Source organism: Zalophus californianus, chromosome 11, assembly GCF_009762305.2.
Source record: "Zalophus californianus isolate mZalCal1 chromosome 11, mZalCal1.pri.v2, whole genome shotgun sequence".
Lineage (NCBI taxonomy): Eukaryota > Metazoa > Chordata > Mammalia > Carnivora > Otariidae > Zalophus > Zalophus californianus.
In genome coordinates, this window is record NC_045605.1 from 19,324,488 (window position 1) to 19,344,043 (window position 19,556).

General features: G+C 46.5%; 1 protein-coding gene across 10 annotated transcripts in view; it reads left to right on the top strand.

Annotated features, from left to right (window-relative positions):
- Window positions 1-19,556, top strand: part of GRAMD1B (GRAM domain containing 1B) — a 236,531-nt gene that overhangs the window by 140,714 nt on the left and 76,261 nt on the right. Inside the window, exon 1 of one of the 10 annotated variants that reach the window (XM_027579990.2) lies at window positions 3,762-4,083. The exons of the other annotated variants lie outside the window; for them this stretch is intronic. Within the exon in view, the coding sequence (XP_027435791.1) occupies window positions 4,061-4,083 (23 nt within the window). The 5' untranslated portion in view covers window positions 3,762-4,060. Of the gene's footprint in view, window positions 1-3,761; window positions 4,084-19,556 lie in introns of those variants that run through there. 10 annotated transcript variants of the gene reach the window in all.

Consider the following 19,556-nt stretch of genomic DNA (forward strand, 5'->3'; position numbering starts at 1 on the left):
CCGGAAATAGAAGTCTTGGACTTTCATTTTTTCTTAAAAATTCTTGCCCTTCAATGGGGTGCCTGGGTGGCTCAGTCAGTTGAGCCTCTGACTTTTGGTTTCAGCTCACTCAGGTCATGATCTCAGGGTCATGAGATCAAGCCCTATGTCGGGCTCTGTGCTCAGGGCAGAGTCTGCTTGTCTCCCTCCCTCTACTCCTCCTCCTGCACACTCTGTCTCTCTCTCTCAAATAAATGAATAAATAAAACCTTAAAAATAAATTCTTGCCCTTCCTGAAATGCAGACATCAAGGAGCAGCCAGATTGCAGTAAGGCAGGAGCAGGAGAATCGAAAGCACCTGCCTGACCATTAACCCACGCATTCACCCACAGAGTAATCTAGAATTATGTTAGTGCTGACAACTTTCAGGAAACTTTCCAAACCATACAAAATAGTCTGCCCTCTGTGAGAAGATCAAAGAGGGAAATACACTGAATGATGAATGTCTCATCATCTTGCTTGGTCTTATTCTTTAATTTATTTTAAGGAAAGATAGCAATCCCATGGCTCTTTAAAGCCATATTTCAATCATGTTTTAAGATTTTTTTTTTGAAGATTTTATTTATTTATTTGACAGAGGGAGACACAGCAAGAGAGGGAACACAAGCAGGAGGAGTGGGAGAGGAAGAAGCAGGCTTCCTGTTGAGCAGGGAGCCCGATGCAGGACTTGATCCCAGGACTCCGGGATCATGACCTGAGCCACCCAGGCACCCTTGAGATTTTCTTATGGACCACGAGAATGGAGCAGGTTCCAGATCTCCGTGAAAAGCTCTGGTTTCAGAAACGGAACAGCCAAGGGGAATTTGAGGGCGATGATTGCCTCCCAACCCACTAGGCTCTCCTTGTGTTGTTATTCACATCACATTCATATGCTGATACGTAAGCAAGCTAACTCATCAGCAATAGTAGTAGAAAGAAGCAGCTAACTTGATTTAGCATCTTTTTTTTTTAACCTGTTGCCTGGATTCTTTTTGCTTTGGGAGCATGTGAAGCCCTTATCAATTAGCTTGTCTGATAGATTTTTTTTTAAAGATTTTATTTATTGGGAGCCTGGGTGGCTCAGTTGGTTAAGCAACTGCTTTCGGCCCAGGTCATGATCCTGGAGTCCCGGGATCGAGTCCCACATCAGGCTCCCTGCTCGGCGGGGAGTCTGCTTCTCCCTCTGACCCTCTTCCCTCTCGTGCTCTCTCTCATTCTCTCTCTCTCAAATAAATAAATAAAATCTTAAAAAAAAAAAAAGATTTTATTTATTTATTTGACCGAGAAACAGCGAGAACAGGAACACAAGCAGGGGGAGTGGGAGAGGGAGAAGCAGCCTTCCCGGAGCAGGGAGCCCGATGCGGGGCTCGATCCCAGGACCCCGGGATCATGACCTGAGCCGAAGGCAGACGCTTAACGACTGAGCCACCCAGGTGCCCCAGATTTTTTTTTTTTTAATAAGCATACATCCTGATTAAGAGACTGAGTTTTGGGGTTGAACATGCCTGGGTTCAAGTTTCAAGCTTGCAGCTTGTTGGCTCTTTAGCGTTAGGCAAATCTAGATGCTACACTTGTGAGTTTTCAACAGCACTACCTGAAAAATCATGATTGTCACTACTTCATAATATGGATGTCAGAGTTAAATGAGATAATGCAAGTAAATGCTTAGCATGACACCTGACATAATATGCTTCCAATACATTCTTTTTTTTTTTTTTTAAGACTTTATTTATTTATTTGACAGAGCGAGAGAGGGAACACAAGCAGGGGGAGCGGCAGGCAGAGGATGAAGCAGGCTTCCTGCTCAGCAGGGAGTACGATGTGGGGCTCCATCCCAGGACCCTGGGATCAGGACCTGAGCCGAAGGCAGACGCTTAACGACTGAGCCACCCAGGCGCCCCGAATACATTCTTATTAATAGTTGCAAGGAGTTAAAAAAATAAGAGTAAAAACCAAAGAATTTTAACATAATAGTGATGTGCTTCTAATAAAATATTGGAAAGCTTTGATGCAGGTTTTATGTGTTACCTGTGACCAGAGCAGTTGGTAGGGCAGGATGAGAATGTTCTCATCTACCTAGAGTACTCTAAGTGACATTTGTCTAGGGGCTGGCATCACAGGTCCCGGGAGGCCCTTTCAATGAATTACCTAGGTTGTAAAGGAGAACTTCTGCATCCCTGCAATATCTCTGCTGCAGGTACCTAACTAAAGAAGTCTTGAAAGCATTTCAAGTGTTGTCTAGCCTGGGGGCTGTGGTTGGAGGGAAAGTCCATAGCCCCAGGCTGCTTTGGGAGGACCTCTCTAAAAGCTCTGGATCCCTTCAAGAGTGTTTCTGGACACTCTGGACACTGGAGGGAGACTGCAGTGTTTTAGTTAGGTTCGCATAAGGCCACTTCAGTTAACTACTTGGGAATAGTACCTACCATATATAAGCCCTCCTAAGTCAGCGGGCGGGGGGTGGAATTGAACCTGATACACAGTGCCTCCCTTCGTGGTGTTTACCATCGAAAAAGAGAAAAGCAGGTAATAAACAAGGCGTCACAAGTACAGTTGTGTGTTACCAGTGGGGGTCTTGCACTCCGCTTGTTCATAAGGCTATCACTGTGGAGGCTCAGATACAGACGATGTGCATACAACACGGACGGATGTCTGTAGATGATTGCTTTGAGGCAAGTTTCAGGGTAAAGGCTTCATATGGTTCAGTTGAAGGTTGCTATTTCATAATTAATCTCCTCTTTGTTTGTTCTCACCCATCCGCGTTACTGACCCAGATAGGCCATAATCTCGGGGAGGACAAAAAAAAAGAGTCACACAGCTGGGGAAGTTGTTGGGACTGGGACACGGTGGGCCGAGCTTGGAGGATTTTAGGAGCGGATTGTATCTTCTAGTTGGAGTTAAAAATCTCAGGGCCGCCTCCCTTTGATGCTCTGAGGGGTCTGAGTCTTCTTAGAGCCCGGTAGTGGTGATAAAATGTTGTTTAGATTCAACACCAGGCCCCTGCGGCCACCTTAAAAGGACCCTGGGCCCCAGGTGACGGGGGGCGCTGCTGGGCCACCAGAAGTTGCTGCCCCACCACGCGCCCCAGAAGTGGTGGCGAGGCACTTTCCCCAGCAGGGGAAGGGAACTGTGTGTTCTGCGTGCTGTGAACGGCTTGGGAATCTCACCGCAGAGCTCGCCCCGCCTCGCTGGGGAGAGGGTGAGAGAATTCTACTTAAGGTGGCCTTGAGCAGCTCGCCTTTGGACACTTAGGCACTAGCCCCCCTGGCCTTTCAGGTCTGCTGTGCTTTGGATTCCCAAGGTTAGCAGACGGCCTGGGGTCAGCGGGAGCCCCCCCCGCCCCCAGGGTGTGGCATTTTAACCCTTGGCTGGATGCTAGGGAAGTGCCCATCTGCCGCTCTTCCTGCCCCTCTCCGCTTCCTTCTCGGGCATCACGTTGCCCACTCACTCACCCACCCTCTCCCTCACTTTCTGTCCCATCCCGGGACAAAACATGTGCTGTGTCTTTAAATGGGCGGAAGTGGCTGGCAGTGCTTTGCTTGGGTACTGCATTGATGAGGAGATTATATGGAGCTGCAAGGGGAAGAGAGGGGCAGGTTCTGCTCGCTCCTCGCTCTCCAGCCGGGCTCTCCTTGGGTCCTTTCCCTGAGGCTGCCCTGAGCCGGCGGGAGGGGAGGGTGGGTGGGTGGGTGGCCGGCCAGCTTGCCTGGTGACAGCCACTCCGGGCTTGTTTTGCAGCCTGGCCAGCGTTGCCCGTCCCCATCAGAAGCTGACAGTGGCAGCAACAGCTCGGGCAGGCGGCCCCAGCCCCGGGCTGGATTTGCAGAAGCTGCCCTTGGCCTCCGAGCCCAGCGCGCAAGGGGTCCTTCTGGCTGGCACTTGCTTGCTCTCTTTCCCTGTCTTCTTTCTCTCTCTGTGTTCAAGTCACATTACATGGGATTCTGTTCTTTGGGGACTTCGTCATCTTTTCAAATATGTCCTGGGACCTCCGGAGCTGTCACGGGGATGCTAAGGACACAGTCAGTGGATTCTCGTGCCTGTACTAATGAAAGGATTCAAGCTCTCCTGGTAAGTAGAGGGTGGATGAGGCACCTTCCTCTTCGTCATCTTTCTTCAACCCCGTCCTTGTTCATGTGCCCCCCCCAACCCCCGCCCCCGGGCATCCTCAAGAAGTCTCCTTCACACAGGCCCGTCCCCGCAGACGGCCGTCGAGGGGTCAGCAGGGGGGGCCGCACACTCTACAAAGTTGGGTTGCTCTCTCTGGCTCACCCCCGCTTCTGCACTGCTGCAGTGTTTTATGCCAGCATCTTGTTGGGGGGGGTGGTGTGGAGAAGAAAGTGCAGCTGAAAAGAGTCTCCAACTTTGAGGGGCCTGTGCACCGAGGGGTCTTGGTAGAGAAGGGACCCTTTCACGAGGACCTGTGGGTGGCGTCAGGCTGGAGGTGGGTGCAGTGGTACCCTCCCCAGCCCCACAGCAGTTGGCCAGGGGCCTTGCTCACCCTGCTTCTTAGGGCACCCTCGTCCTGGGAGGCAGGCTCTGATTGCCTAGAGGCTTCTCTCTGAGCAGACAGTCGTGAGCGCCAGGTCCCAACCTCTGGCATGCCTGGTGTCCGAAGGAGAGGGGATGGCCCCACCGCCGTGCCCACCACGGGCACACACACACACACCTTGGGGGCTTGGTCGGCGCCTCTTCCTGGGCCGAGTGTTGGGATATTAAAGCCTCTTCGTGCTTGATGTGTGAGGTTGCTGTCTGGTGGCCACAGTCGCAGTCAGAGTAGTTTTACCTTCCATTTTTAAAAATAAAACCCTCACCTCTCCCTTTTCTCCTTTGAGTCAGGTGGGTGGGCGAATTGGCTTTTTGTCTGCTTGAGAAACTGGAGATTTTGCCTGGAAAACTTTGTCGTGGCAGGGGACCTGGCGCTCCCTGCAGGGTGGCGTGTGCAGCTCAGAGGAGAACGGCTCTCTGGGCTGGGGAGGGCGCTTTCTCTCCTTGAGGACAGTGGAGGGTGGGAGGAGGAGAGTTTGGGAGAGTTCCCTGCAGGGGTGCGCCCTGCCTTCCTGCGGCTAGCATCCATCCACCCGCAGTCCAGTCCGTGGTGGGACCGTGGGAGGTGACCTGTCTGGATTGGAGGTTGATTTCTAGAGTCAGGGTAGGTATTGGGCAGTTTAATGCATGGAGTCCTAGCCTGGCCCTGGGTTACGTCTGGCTTTCCAGAAAGCCCTGCCTACCCGAGGCTAAAGTCTGACTTTAGGGATTAGTCTAGTCCAGCTCTCCTCCTCTAGGCAAAAAGGTCCCTGCGTGGGTTTTGAAGAGCAAGCCAACTTTGGGGAAAGGAAAGGGAGGAGCTAGTTCTTGTAGCTTAATTCTTAAAAACTGTGAGGTCCTGAGGAGTGGTAACCCTCAGTGACCCCCCCGCCCCCCACCCCCAGCCTGTAGTTTCTTCTCTTCAGGATTTAGTATCATTCCCTCTTATGTTTAGCTCTTGTGCTGGAAACCCCCCCGAGGCTGAGGAAAGGAGGGAGAGGTACTGCACTGCCACCCCTGCTTTCTTGGGGCCAGGTTCCTTATTCCTTCAGGGTTGGAAGGCATTCGCAGAATCTTTTGTCACCGGGAGTTCCAGGCCCAGTCAGCAGCCTTTAGAGGTGCCCCTTTATTCCTCAGCAGAGCCAGGCTGGGCCTGTAACTTGGGTGAGGCCTCCAGGAAAGGCCCAGGTCCTGCTGGGTGAGTGGGGACACTGGGCTCATCACTGAAATCACTTCAGCGTCCTTCCCTGCCCCTGCTGTCAGCACGCCCGGCTTGGGACTGAGGGGTGTTTGACTGTCTCTGACAATGAGACATCACTTTAACACAGAATGCTTCTCTGCTCAGCTTGGGTTAGTCTCTCAGGGACATGCAGACATAGGTGCCTTTAAAACTCTGCCTGGAGTAGCTCTTGATGCGTTTCAGCAGAACAGTGTTATGCTGGGAACTGTAACTGGAATAACCTTGTCCCTTTCGGCCAAATAAAATATTACAAGGATGGGGAGGTTTTGCCATTGATGTCTGCCTGGAGAGCGTTAGGTCCTATGATTCATTATTTCATTAGGTGTAGATACATTGGTCCATTTTGGCCCAGGGGCCAGCCTTGCATTGTGAATGTTAGGGCTTACATGCAGTTTCCTTTGGTATCCCATGTCAGGGTACTCTTCTCCTCTGTCAACAGGGAGACCTAGTAGGAACAAGGTGACCAAATATATTGGCTGCCTTGTTCTGGGTAACATTATCTGCATATGGAAGAAGATGGAATTAACTAACTTCCTAGTGTTTGAGTCATTTCTAGAAACATTTCTGGAACACCAACTCTGTGTTAGTGGTATAAAAAATGATGAAAATGCTGGGGTGCCTTGGTGGTTCAGTTGGTTAAGGGTCTGACTTTTGATCTCGGCTCAGGTCTTGATCTCAGGGTCATGAGTTCGAGCCCTACATTGGGCTCCATGCCCAGCGTGGAGCCTGCTTAAAAAAAATAGGTAAAAATGATGATAATGATGATAATAACAGTAATAATGGCAACTAACATTCATTGAGTGCTTACCACGTGTCAAGGACCACATTAAGCACTTTACAGGCATTAAGTCCCATAGAGCTCACAGTATTGTGCTTAAGATCCTCATTTTACAGAGCAAGCAATCTGAGACACAGAGCGGGTGTACAATCAGGCATTGGATTTGTGGGTAATTTTCGCTTGTGTTTCACCTGTTCTCGGTTGCTCTTCTGTAGTACACTTTCCTCAGTATAGAACAATACCAAATACTGGTCCCCCCCCCCCCCCCCCCCCCCGCTTTGTGGTCTCTTTGCCTTATATTTATTTTGTTAGTTAAACTTTTAAAAAGTGTAAGGAAATGCATTATCTTAATTGATCCTTACTATAGCCCCATGAAGTGGTTGGCATCTCCATTTGAGAGCGAGGGAAATTGAAGTACAGAGTGCTAAAAGGTTTTGACTAAATTCCTGCAACTAGTTAGTGAAGAAGGTAGGGTGCACTCTTCCTTCTTGACTATTACTTCAGTTTTGCAACTACCCTAGCAACAGCAAGGTGTCTCTGCCTTAGACCTGCTTTCCCAAAGGGCAGGGTCAAGATCTACACATCCACTATTCATCCATCCCTTCAATCTACAAATATTGACCAAGTCATGATTATTTTCACAGTCCTGTGCTTAGGCATTGTGGGGGTTAAAAAATGTAAAGGGCATTGCCTCTGACTTCTGGGGATTGGTAACTTCACAGACAGAATGAGACCCAACCCCTTTACACACACACACACACACACAACACTCTCTCTCTCTCTCTCTCTCTCTCTCTCTCTCTCTCTCTCTCTCTCTCTCTCCCCCCCTCCCTCTCTCCCTCTCTCCCTCTCTCCCTCCCCCTCCTTCTCCCTCTCTCTCTCTCCCTCTCTCTCTCTCTCTCTCCCTCTCTCTCTCTCTGTCTGTCTGTCTCTCTCCCTCTCCAAGATCAGTCAGTAAATGCTAAGGGAGAGATACATGCAATTAACAACAAGCACTCTAGAAATTCAGAGGAGGCTGGAATTCATTTAGCTGGGGTAGCAAAGATGCTTCCTGGACTTGTTGGCGCTTGAGTGGGGACGGGAAGGCCGGCCAGTGTTAGGTAAATAGAGGCTCTACTTTGTACAGCACTAACACCCCACCTCAGGGTGTTAGGAGGTTATCACAGGGGATGCTTTTGGGTGAAGCTGATCAAGGTACGCGTCTGTGATTGACAAGTGGCTGGATGGTGAGAGAGAAATCTTCCCTCCATTCAGCCTCCCCTTTGTTAGCGGCTTTAGACTGTCTCAAAGGATGATCTTGGGGACGTCTGGGTGGCTCAGCCGTTAAGCAACCGCCTTCAGCTTGGATCATGATCCCAGGGTCCTGGGATTGAGTCCCACATTGGGCCCCTTGCTCAGCAGGAAGTCTGCTTCTCCCTCTGCCTGCCGTTCCCCCTGCTTTTGCACATGCTCGCTCTCTCTCTCTCTCTCTCACACAAATAATATCTTTAAAAATTAAAGAAAAAAAATCGAAGAACAGTTCAGTCCTCCTTAGCTTCTCATGGTTATCATTTATTTCTTTATTTTTTGCTGGGTGTGTGATGTAAAGATATCCCTAATTCCCGTAGGCCTTCAGAACCTCAGGTGCCAAGAAGATCTCCAGGTTTGTGGGGCTGCTCCATGGGCAGGTGCTTTGGCGCCCATAGGATGTGGCAGACGGTAGTGACATCTGTCCATGGTTCTCTGTCCTTCTGTTCCTGGTCCTCACATCTGTTGGGGTCAGTGGGTGCAGTCTCCACAGTCGACCTTCAGGAAAGTCTCAGTGTGCTGCAAGAATCCGATTCTGGGAAAATAGGGTAAAGAGAGCATAGTTTTTCACACATAGAGAAGGGGAGGCATTTCTGTGGTCAGGCCGTGGTCCACAGAGGAGAGGAATTTTGAGCTTCTCTTTGTGTTTGAGTGGGTGAGTGAGCATTCGTGCTACTTTCACACTGTTTATTTAAGAATAGGAGTGCTGTGTATAGGAGCCTGCTCACTTATGTCCTCACCAGTAGCTGGGACAGAAATTCATTTTTGCATTCCTCCATGTTTCATGGAGATTTGTGGTCAGCCATATTTCATTAGCTCCCGAAGGTCAGTTGTCTCGTATGTGTTCTTTTTTCCCCGTTCACATCTGTTAACAAACGGAACACTTTCCTTCTTCAGCTCTGGTTTAGGCCCATGAAAGAAGAAGTGGGTAAGGTTGCAGGCGAGGATTTAAATTAGACATAAGGAAAAGGTTTGGAATTTCTGTCTTTGGAATGTCAAGATCAGGTCATATGTTTATGTTCCGAGGTTCTTCCGTGAGAAATTTTCTCTAGAGGAGGAGGAAGGCCTGGGTATGGCCTCCTTTAGAGCCAGGCTTCCCAGTTACTCGGATGTTTACCAGAAGGTGAGCTGCAGTCAAGGTCGGGGTCCCTCAGTAGCTTGAGATTCTGGAGGGCCAACTCGTGAATCTGAGTTTTGTAACCACCTCCTCACCTGCTGTGTGACCTTGCTAGGTAACTTCTGTTTGCCTTGGGTGGTAGCTGTTTTGAAAGTGGGATTAAATTGTCATTTAATAGATGAGAGGGTGGTGCTGGGCAGATTAGTTGGGCTCTCAGCTTCCTTTTCACTAATGGTTTAGAGAAGGGCTGTAGTCCTTACAGAGCGATGGCTTGTGATGTGGACTCTTGGTATACTTCTTTAGCCAGCAGGAAACACTGAACCTTCATTTGAAAATATTAAATACTCATTTACAAACATCCCCCAGCAGGCACACCCTCTCGCTAACAGTGCGAGATTGACTTTATTATTTGGTGGGATGGGAATTGGGAGTTTTCCCATGGTCTGTTAAATCCAGGGCACTGAGTGCTGGTCATCTAAGCATTGAAATCCCATGAGTGATCAGGACGGCTCAGGGCAGTGACCAGATCTTCTGGCTTCACAGATTTTTTTTTTTTTTTTTTTTTAAAGGACGGACCTTTCCCACCTCATATCCAGGTTTCTACTTTGGGAGCTGCTCCTGGCTTGAAATAAGTGGCTGTAACCATGATTTTTTGTGGTTCTGGTCACCATCATTATTATTTTAAGAAGAAAGAAATTTACTCTATTAGAATGTGAGATGGTTGGCAGAGATTGTATCAAAACAAATCAGATTATGAGTATGGCAGTTCCCTCCCCCACTCCCCGACTTATCTGTGGAGGGTTTTGCTCTCTGAGGTTTCAGTTACCCGCGGCCAACCGAGCTGTGGAGGCTGGTGTTCCTCCTTCTGATAGATCCTCAGGGGGTCCGTAGTAGCTCAACACTTCGCCATGACACCTCCATCATTCACTTGATTTCATCTCATCACATAGGCATTTTATCATCTCAAATCATCACCAGAAGGGTGAGTACAGCAAAATAAGATATTTTGATGGAGGGAAAGAAAGACCACATTCACACAACTTTTATGACCATATAATTGTTCTATCATTATTGCTGTGAATCTCTTACTGTGCCTAATTTAATAATTAAACTTTATCATAGGTGTGTGTGTATTGGTGTATATATATGTGTGTGTATATATATATGTATATATGTGTGTGTGTATATATATATGTATATATGTGTGTGTATATATATATATGTGTGTATATATATATATATATAGGGTTTGGTACTACCTGTGGTTGTGGGCGTCCAATGGGGGGTCTTTGAATGGATCCCCCACACATAAATAAGGGCTACCACTGCACTTGAGGTTCTCTTTTCCGGCTAGAAACCCTTCCTCCTGGCCTTTATGAGACTTACTGCCGTTGAATTTGTTTGCTGGAAGAGACGATTTGGGGTTTCTCATGAGAGAACGTGGAGGAGAATGCTTCTGATCCCTCGTCCAGAAAGCTGGACGTTTGTTTCCTACATGAGTTAAGGTGAAAGGATAGGAAAACTAGATATTGCCAGATGTTTTTATGTGTGCTTATCCTTAACGCCGTTCTTTGGTTTACATTTGCAGAAAGATGTTGAATTAAGCTGGTCAGTTGTGCTATGATAGCAATTGCTGGCCCTCCTCCACGCACAGACTCAAGTCGCTTAACTCACTGTCAGTTAGCCCTTGAGCATGCAAGTGCCCCCCGAGGCTCTGGGGAAGACCTCCAGGGAGGCCATCCTCTGTGAGGCACGGCAGGTGGCCCAGTGATGCAGGCTCTAGGGTCTCCTGGCACCTCCTACGTAGTCACTGCAGAGGTCAGGAGAGCCTGGCCCTTCAGCACCATCTCAAACTAGTCATGTGGCCCTGCCTGACTGCGGGAAGTCTGGGAACCGGGAGGCTTCTGAAGGGCCGAGAAGAGGAGAACTGGGAGTCTCGCTGAGCACCCGTCGTGGGGACCATAGCTGCTTGTCTGGAAGCACGGCCACGGGCCCACTCCCCTTCTTAAAACCCGATGGCGGTTTTCTTACTACCTGTGGAATAAAGGTCTTGATTTGAGATGTCATGGAAGACATTGTGCAGCGGTAGGCCAGGGGTCAGCACACAACCACCACGGGCCAAGTTCAGCTTGCTGCCTGTTTTTGTACAGCTTTGCAAGCTAAGTATGTTTTGTTGGTTTTGATTTTTACATGTTTAAAATGGTTGAGAAAAATCAAGAGAAGAGTAATATTGCATGACATGTGAACATTGTATGAAATTCAGGTTTCAGTGTCCATAAATAAAGTTTTATTGGTATACAGCCACACTCATTTGTGGATGGCATTGTCTGTGGCTGCTTTCGTGGTGCAGGGTAAGAGCTGAGCAGTTGTGACAGAGAACTGTGGCCCACAAAGATAGAATCCTTATTATCTAGCCCTAGACAAAGTTGCTTCCCCCTAGTTTATTTAGACAGATAAAGATGCCTCTCAAATGCAACAAAGTGATATGTTTTTACTGGATACTTTGTCTCATTCTAAACACTGTAATAGTGATCCTGATGATAAGGATATCAAAAGTAGTAGCTAATACTTACATGACAGCTTTACTATATCACATATATCTTAAAATGTTTTCTATATATTAACTCCTAGCAGTTTTTTGAGCGATATATTATTATGGTGTAGATTTTACCAAGTAGTAAATTGAAACACAGAGAGGATAAGGAATCAGCCCAAGGTCACACAGCCCAAAAGCATTTGAGCTGGCAGTCTGACTCCAGAGTTCACACCTTAACCACTGCTGCAGTTATAAAGCAGCTGGAAGACAGGTCTTTGCCCATGAGAAGAGAGAAGACAAATACCCATGAAAAGTTAGAGGAATTTGTCAAGGTAATTTATGAAGGCATTTAGTGAATACAAATTATAACTTAAAAAGGTGTGCAAGAACAGAGGAAGAGAGCACAGTAAATGGAGAAGGGCTTGAATGGAGAAGGTGGGATGTGGGTTGGTGCTTGAAGGATGGAAGCCACGGAGATTGTTTAAGAGAGTTTTGAGGGAGGGGCGGGGGGTCTCTCAGGGAAGAAGCAAGAGCTAGACCACAGACAGCAAAGGGAGGCCCTGGTTGGGGGGGAGAGAGCTTCGTGGTCTGGTCAGAACAGAGGGGTGAGTGGAGTTCACATGGTTTCATGTACGGATAGCCTCACAGGTGAGGCAGGGGTGTGTGAGCTTGCTGGACTCAGCTGTGTGAAGCCCTCAGGCTCAGGATGGCCAGAGAGGGTGGAGATGGGTTTCCCAGCTTGGTGGGCAAGATGTTCTGTTGGGGAGAACTGGAGAAGTGCCTGGTTTGGGACCAGGCAAGAACAGGGTTACAGATTATAACAATGTTTCTATGAAGGAGCCTTCCTCACTCCCTCCCTCCCTTCCTTCCTCAGCTCATGTAACCCTCACACAACTCTGCGGGAAAGGTGGTATTTATCCCATCTTACAGATAAAGAAACTGAGTCTCAAAGAGGTTTAAGTAACAAGCCCAAGACGCCATGGTTAATGGCAGAACTGGGATGAAACTGAAAGTATCTGCCTCTAAAGCCTGTGCTCTTAGCCTCTACACTCTAGTCCTTGACTTCGTGAGAAAAGGAGTGTTTACTTGGTAGAAATTTGGAGCTTTAAGCTTAAAAATTCAGAAAGGGTTTGCCGTGGAGGTGGGGCAGTCTTTCTGGGGAGTTGTGCTCTCTGGATCAGGTGATCTTACAGGAGAATAGTTTTGTAGTGTACTTACCCCCATGCTGAGCCATGTCCCTAGTCATTGCTGATCTGATGGCTTCACTCTGGGGCTGGGTCAGGGTTTATTAAACAAAAAAAAACTTTTAAAAAAAATTTGTGCAGTGTATCCTGCATCTAAAAGAAAGTGTATAACGTATCTGTACAGCTTAAAGGAGAGTGAAACATTGTTCACCATCCAGTTAAGCATTATAACCTTACCTAAGTATTTGAAAGCCCTTCAGTTTGTCTGTTTGTTTTATAAGATTTATGAAAACATTCAAAGGCTGAGTGGACAAACCCCAGAAAATGCAGATCTTGGGAACTGAGCAGTGACGGGGCTCCTGAGTCTGGGCCAAGGACTCTTGCCCCTGGAGGGGGTAAGTTAGGCTTCTCAGGCAGGGCTCTTTGTTCTAAAGCTGACATGAATGGCTGCTCCATCATGGGGGGCTCCCTCCCTTTAAGCTGTGTGGGAGACCCTAAGGGACAGGTGCAGGTGGTTCCGCTCCTTTCTAGTTGCGTGACACTAGGCAAGTTACCTACTCTGCCAAGCCTTGATTTTCTCATCTATAAAGTGGGGCTAAATCACGCCTGCCTCCGAGGGCTGTTGTGTAAGGATTGGGAGGATTCATGGAGATAAATCCCCGGAATGTACTCAGGAGGAGGCCCAGCGCGTTGTAACCACCTTATAAATGTTACGCCGCTATTAACATTTTCATTGTCTTACGTTTGACATGGTTTAAAGAGAGCCTGGTCATAGCCTTGCTCTCCCAAATACTTAAAATCCACAATTGTTACTCATGCCCTAGATAGATACAGAGAACTCTGATCATTATCTTCCCCTGAAGGAGCCAGGAAGGATAGTCTTAGGCCACTTATCAGTCAGTTTTACTCCTTTCAGCTAAACAGCCTCGCAAATCATATATTTTAGTCTCGTTGCTGGAACTCTCCTGTCTTCTGTCCCCCATGGGTATGGTCACTCGGTCACTTAGCTGGAGCCTGGAACACGTTCCACCCCTCGCTGAGTGTGTGACCTTCGGCAAGGCACCGGTGTCCTCATCTCTAAGATGACAGTTGAGATTAGAGCAGCAGATTTTTTCTTTCTAGATCCCCATGGACTTCAGGCTGAAGATCTCTGGAGTGTAGGACCCTTTCATATTCCCTCCTCAAGTTCCCACTGGATTCTTTCTGTCCTCTTTTTACTCAGACATTTCTGGAGCACCCACTCAGCTGGTGGCAGAAACACGAGGATGAATAGGAACCGGTCCTTGCCTTGGGGTGGGGTGGGGGTGCCTCAAGGAGTGGGGGAGCCAGACCTGGATGCCCTTCTCTGTAGAGTCTCACCAGTGCTACATGTTAGAGGAAAATTCCACAGAGGGACTCACGTACCTCTCCTGCTGTAGTGCAAATAGATTTATCTTCCACTTAAGATCTTTTTTTGGACCCATTCTCCTGAGACTGGGAGCCTTACTGTTTCATAATAGCTTCCCTGCAGTGACCTCGACTTTTTATACCTTACTGGATGGTCATAGTTGATATCCGGTGGCATTATGACATGACATGCAAAACCCCTTTGTTTTCCAGAGGCTCAACTTGACAAACCTCAGGATGCAAATTCTGGGAACTCTGACCTTTGGGCTTTTGAAGGTGATCTGCCCTGCTCGGCTGTGCACATTATTATTATTATTATTATTATTATTTTAGCCATCTTTTTGGTCTAAAGTGTACCTTTTTGAAAAAATGTATTTATGTATTTAGCCTCTGCTAACTCTGGCTTGTTCACATGACTTTTTTTTAACCCTCTGATTTCATGAGCTAGTGTTTGTGCTTCATGTTCTTGCCTTCTTTGATATAAACAAGCAAAGTCAAGTTGTACTCTTGTGAGGTGCTCTGGTAAGAGGCGCTAACCACTGCCATTCAGTTGTTGAGCGGTCTTTATATGAACCATTCCGTTTACAGCAGCAGTGATGGAACTCCTTTTTACAAAAGTCTGGACTCAGAGCAGGACGCTGCTCTGTTAAATGCTGAGACTGTTGTATGTTTTTTCTTGTTTATTTTGGTTTTTTGTTTTTAAGATTTATTTATTTTAGAGTGGGGGAGGGGCCAAGGGCGAGAAAGAATGAATCTCAAGCCGACTCTGCACTGAGCATAGAGCCACACGCAGGGCTTGGTCTCCCGACCCTGAGATCATAACCTGAGCTGAAACCAAGAGTCGGATGCTTCCCTGGCTGAGCCACTCAGGTGGCCCTGGTTTTTCTCGTTTACTGCAGCCTTAACTTCTGTCTCTGGCTAAATTCTCTGAAGTATATTTCTAGGCATCAGTTAAGACCACTTTGATGCTAGTCGTTTGTGCTAAATAGAATTAGTAATTGTCCCCAGTCATAAAAGACCTCTCGCCACCCGTGCCAGGAGAAGGACTCTTCACTCCCAGTCCCCACCTCTCCTCACTGCCTGAAGGGGCGAAGCTCCTCAGAGTCACCGCAGGGAAAGCACATCTGTGATAGTCTCCCCAACAACCTTCTCTTCCCCTCATCCTGGCCTAGTCATTCACCTTGGAAGCTTCAGAGCTCTTTTTTTCCTCGTTCTTCTTCATTGTCCACATGGTGAGTTATCTCGTTGCAGTGTCTGATTTGTCCTCTGCCCTTTCCCAGGTGGCTTACTGCCACTGTCTGAATTCATAACCTGCCATGTCTTGCTTAGTCTGTTGCAGTAGCCACCTGGCTGGTTTCTTCTTCTTCTTCTTCTTCTTCTTCTTCTTCTTCTTCTTTTTTTTTTTTTTAAGCTTTCTTAAGATATAATTCATATGCCACACAATTAACTCATTTAAAGTGTACAGTTCATTGGGTTTTAGTATATTCACAATATGTGCAACCATCACCACAGTCCATTTTAGAACATCTTCATCATCTCAGAAAGAAACCGTGTCTGTACCTATTTGCCAGCCCAGCCCTAGGCAACTACTGATCTACTTTCTGTCTCTGTAGAGTCCCCTGTAAGGAATTTCATGGATGGGATCATAGATCTATGTGGACTCTTTTGTGACTGTCTTCTTTCATTGAGTATAATGTTTTCATTTAAGTCGTAGCATGTATCAGCGCTCATTCCTTTATTATGGCCGAATAATCTCATCTCTTCTTGGAACATTCAGGTCATTGATCATTCAGCCATCCTACAGGTCAGATTTCCAACCCTTCTTCAAAAACTGAACTTGGCTCCTAGTAACTTACAAAATACAGGTAACACCCTGGCTATGGCACTCAAGGCCTTCCCCATTCTGGCTCCCGTCGTGAGCATCCAGCCTCCTCATCACTCCAAATTTCCACGGGCTCTTCTGTCTCCGCCATCCCGAGACACTTTCCCTTTGTAGAGCATGTCACACACACACCTTTTCACATCCCTGATGTCTTTGCTTATGCTTCTCCAGTCTGTGGTTATGGAAATCCATTTATCCTTCAGAATTATCTTTACTCTCACCTTCTCGAAGAAGTCAATCCCAGATTTATCTCATCCCCAGATAGGAATTAATTAGTCCTGTTCCATTCTCTGTGCACTTTGCTTGGATCCCCATAATTTCAGTCTTGGATTAAATGTTCTATCTTTTATAACGTATTAAATCTTTTCTGAGAATAGAGAGGCATTCCAATTTTTGTTTTATTTTCCGGTACTTTCGACAAAGATTTACACATAGTGGGTGCTCAAAAAAATATATCCTGGATAATTGATTGCCCTCTTGGAGTTGTATAGTCCTTTTTGCTTTTCAGAGTTCTTTCACATACTACTTGTCTTCTGAAAATCAGAACTAAAAGAGCTTTTTTGACAAAAAAATAACATTTTTGAGAAAAAAATTGTCAGTAGTTTTAATTTGTTTGAATATGTGGGTCTTTTTGTTTTTTGCAGCACCCATTGTCTCTGGGTATTGTAGAAAACCCAGAAAATACAAAGTCAAAAAGAAGTTAGTCATAATACCATCCCTTAGTGATAATCGCTATTAACATTTTGGTTTATATCCTTTGAGCTGGTTTTTTTTTTTCTGTATATGCTCTACATAGAAAGGTAAAGATAGATGAAACTTAAAATTCATTTTGTACACTGTTCTGAAATCCTTTAACAGCACTTGATCTCTCCATAATAATAAATATTAATTTCTGTAATTATGTGTAAGGGGTAGTATTGCAAAGATGTAAGTATTTGTCCCTTCTCCTATTTGACACTTAGCTTCTTTCTAGTTCTTCAAGATTAAAAATAACGTGCTCACATTCTTCAGATAAATACTTAGAAGCCGGATTTCTAGGTCAATGGCTTTTAATGCCGAGTGCCAAGTTGCCCTTTGGAAAAGTTGTTTGAGTTTACACACCCACCAGTGAGTTATGAGTGTTTGTTTCTTCCCCTTGTCCTTGGCTGCCTTGGCATTACCATTGTTTTTAGTCTTTGCCAATCTGATACTCCACAAGTGGTATCTCAGAGTTGCGTTCATTTGCATCTCTTTGATCATTGGCGACATGCTTTTAATTTCCTTATTACCCATTTATATTTCCTCTGTGAAATGCCTTTTTTGTTCTCTGCCCACCTTCCTGTTGAGGTGTTTGTCTTTTCATTATTCAGGACTCGAATATAATAAGGTTATTAACCCTTAGTCATGCACGTTAGAAGTATTTTCCCTGAAATCCTGTATCTTTTAACTTCAGGCTGTTTTCGGCACACAGAAGTGTGTTTGTTTGAATGTGATCCAGTTAATCACTCTTGCCCTCCACGGTTTCTGTGTTTGGCATTATTCGTAGAAAGTTCCTCCCAACCATAACCATATACGTATTCACCTCTGCTTTCTTCAAGTCCTTCTGGGATATTTGTTTTTAAATTTAATACATTGGTCCATTTTGATATAAAATTGTATCTACCTTTATAAAACCCAGGTGACTAAGTTATAAGTCATGGCTCAGAGGGGAATGTGGTCGGTTCCGCCATTTGGCCAGCATCAGAGCACCAAGTAGAGGAGTCCTTCTCTTCCAGGGTATGATAGTCTGCCACTTCCCATCAGTCACCCACATTTGCCATAATCCCTTCTGAAATCACCTCTGTTGTCATGTGCCCGTTACATGTTAATACTAGGCTGGTCTGATGATTAAATGAATTTGCACATGAGATGCAGGGCAGTCTGCAGCACAATGGCGCATGAACATTCCACACGTTTGGTTGAATGAAGGAATGAGTGAGTGAATGAATGAATGAACGGTGGTGTGAACAGTGATAACAGGTCACTGAGGAGATTGTGAGACAGCAGCAGCTCTTCCCTCCAAGCAGAGCTTTGGTCAAGCAATCATGTTGGCAGAGCACTGGCCAAGTACAGTGGGCTGTGGGGAATGTGGAAGAAGGAAAAGTTACCCAGAGGGTTTTGAGTGGGTGGCATTATAAGGGTTAGGACAGAACCCTTAGGCTGTCGTACACCATGCATTAGGTACATATGCAAGAGTGAGCCATACTGGAGAATTCCAGGGGATGCTGTAGAGTTCAAGATTTGGGGGAGTTTATGAGGGAAGTCTCCCTGTGGAAGGTGCATGGGAGCAGAGCTTTGAAGGAAGGTTGGGACAGTAGTAGGAGGGATTTGTGGAATGAGGTAGTTTTATGTAGATAAAATGAGGTGAGCAGGCAGTATTTTTTTTTTTATTTGAAATAGTGATTTTTTTTTTTTTTGCTTTGCTTTCCACCTCCTTTGCTTTTGCTATTTTGCCTCATTCTCAGCTTTTCTTATCCTCCCTGCTTTTAGTGCCAGTTAGAAATTGTCATAAAAGTTGTTAGTACAGTCGAGAAAGTTATTTTTGAAGTGCTTGGGCTCTGGGGTAGGAAGACAGCAGGGAGCAGGAAGGGAACACAAGGGCAGCCTTCTGAGAGGACGCGTCATAGCGGACTCTCTGCAGCGCCACTCAAGGCAGAGGTGAAGTTGGTGTTTTCTAAGGTTTACCCACACATAGTAGGCACTCCCCTATTTAAATGAATCTGTGAGTGAGTGAACAATATTCCTGGCTTCCCTGAGAGGCACAGCTGTTTGGGAAGACGGACAGACTTGAAGAACCCCAACCTGCCATATCCCGGGATGTTCGGTTGGAGGTGGACATGTTTGCCATGAGGGTCGCTGAGGAGGACACTTCGAGGGGTGGCGATTGGGTCAGTAGTACCTCGCTGACTTTGCTGAGGAATGAGACCCTGCCCCTTTTAAGCTCCCAATCTCAAGGAAGAGAAGTGGTGCAGAAGAACAAGAAAAAGACATCTTGGAAGGGCAGAGAGAGGCCGAGCAAACTCTGGACACGGATGCTTAAGAAACCAGCAGGAGTCACTGCAGTAAGCTGGTGTTAGCCAGAAACTTTTCTTGGAAATCAAGTCAACAGGTATAATACTCAGTCCCAGAGCAGAAGAGCAAGATGGGTTTCTGCCTCCGTATCTTTTGTCTCCCGCAAAGATTGCACCATTTCCTCCACTAATGCTGTCCGTCAGCCTGCCGCCTCTTTTTGTAAATAAAAATTTTTTTTTTTAAAGATTTTACTCATTTATTTGAGAGAGAGTGTGAACAGGGGAAGGAGCAGAGGGCAAGGGACAAGCTGACTCCGCACTGAGTGCAGAGCCCGACGTGGGACTTCATCTCACGACCCCAAAATCATGACCTGAGCTGAAACCAAGAGTTGGATGCTTAACCAACTGAGCCACCCCGGCGCCCCTGTAAATAAAGTTTTATTGGGACACAGCCACGTTCTTTCATTTACATGTCTACGGCTGCTTTAATCCTATAGAAATAAGAGTTCAGTAGTTATGGCAGACCCTATGGTCTGCAAAGCCTAATACAATATTATAATATTATATATCTCGCCCTT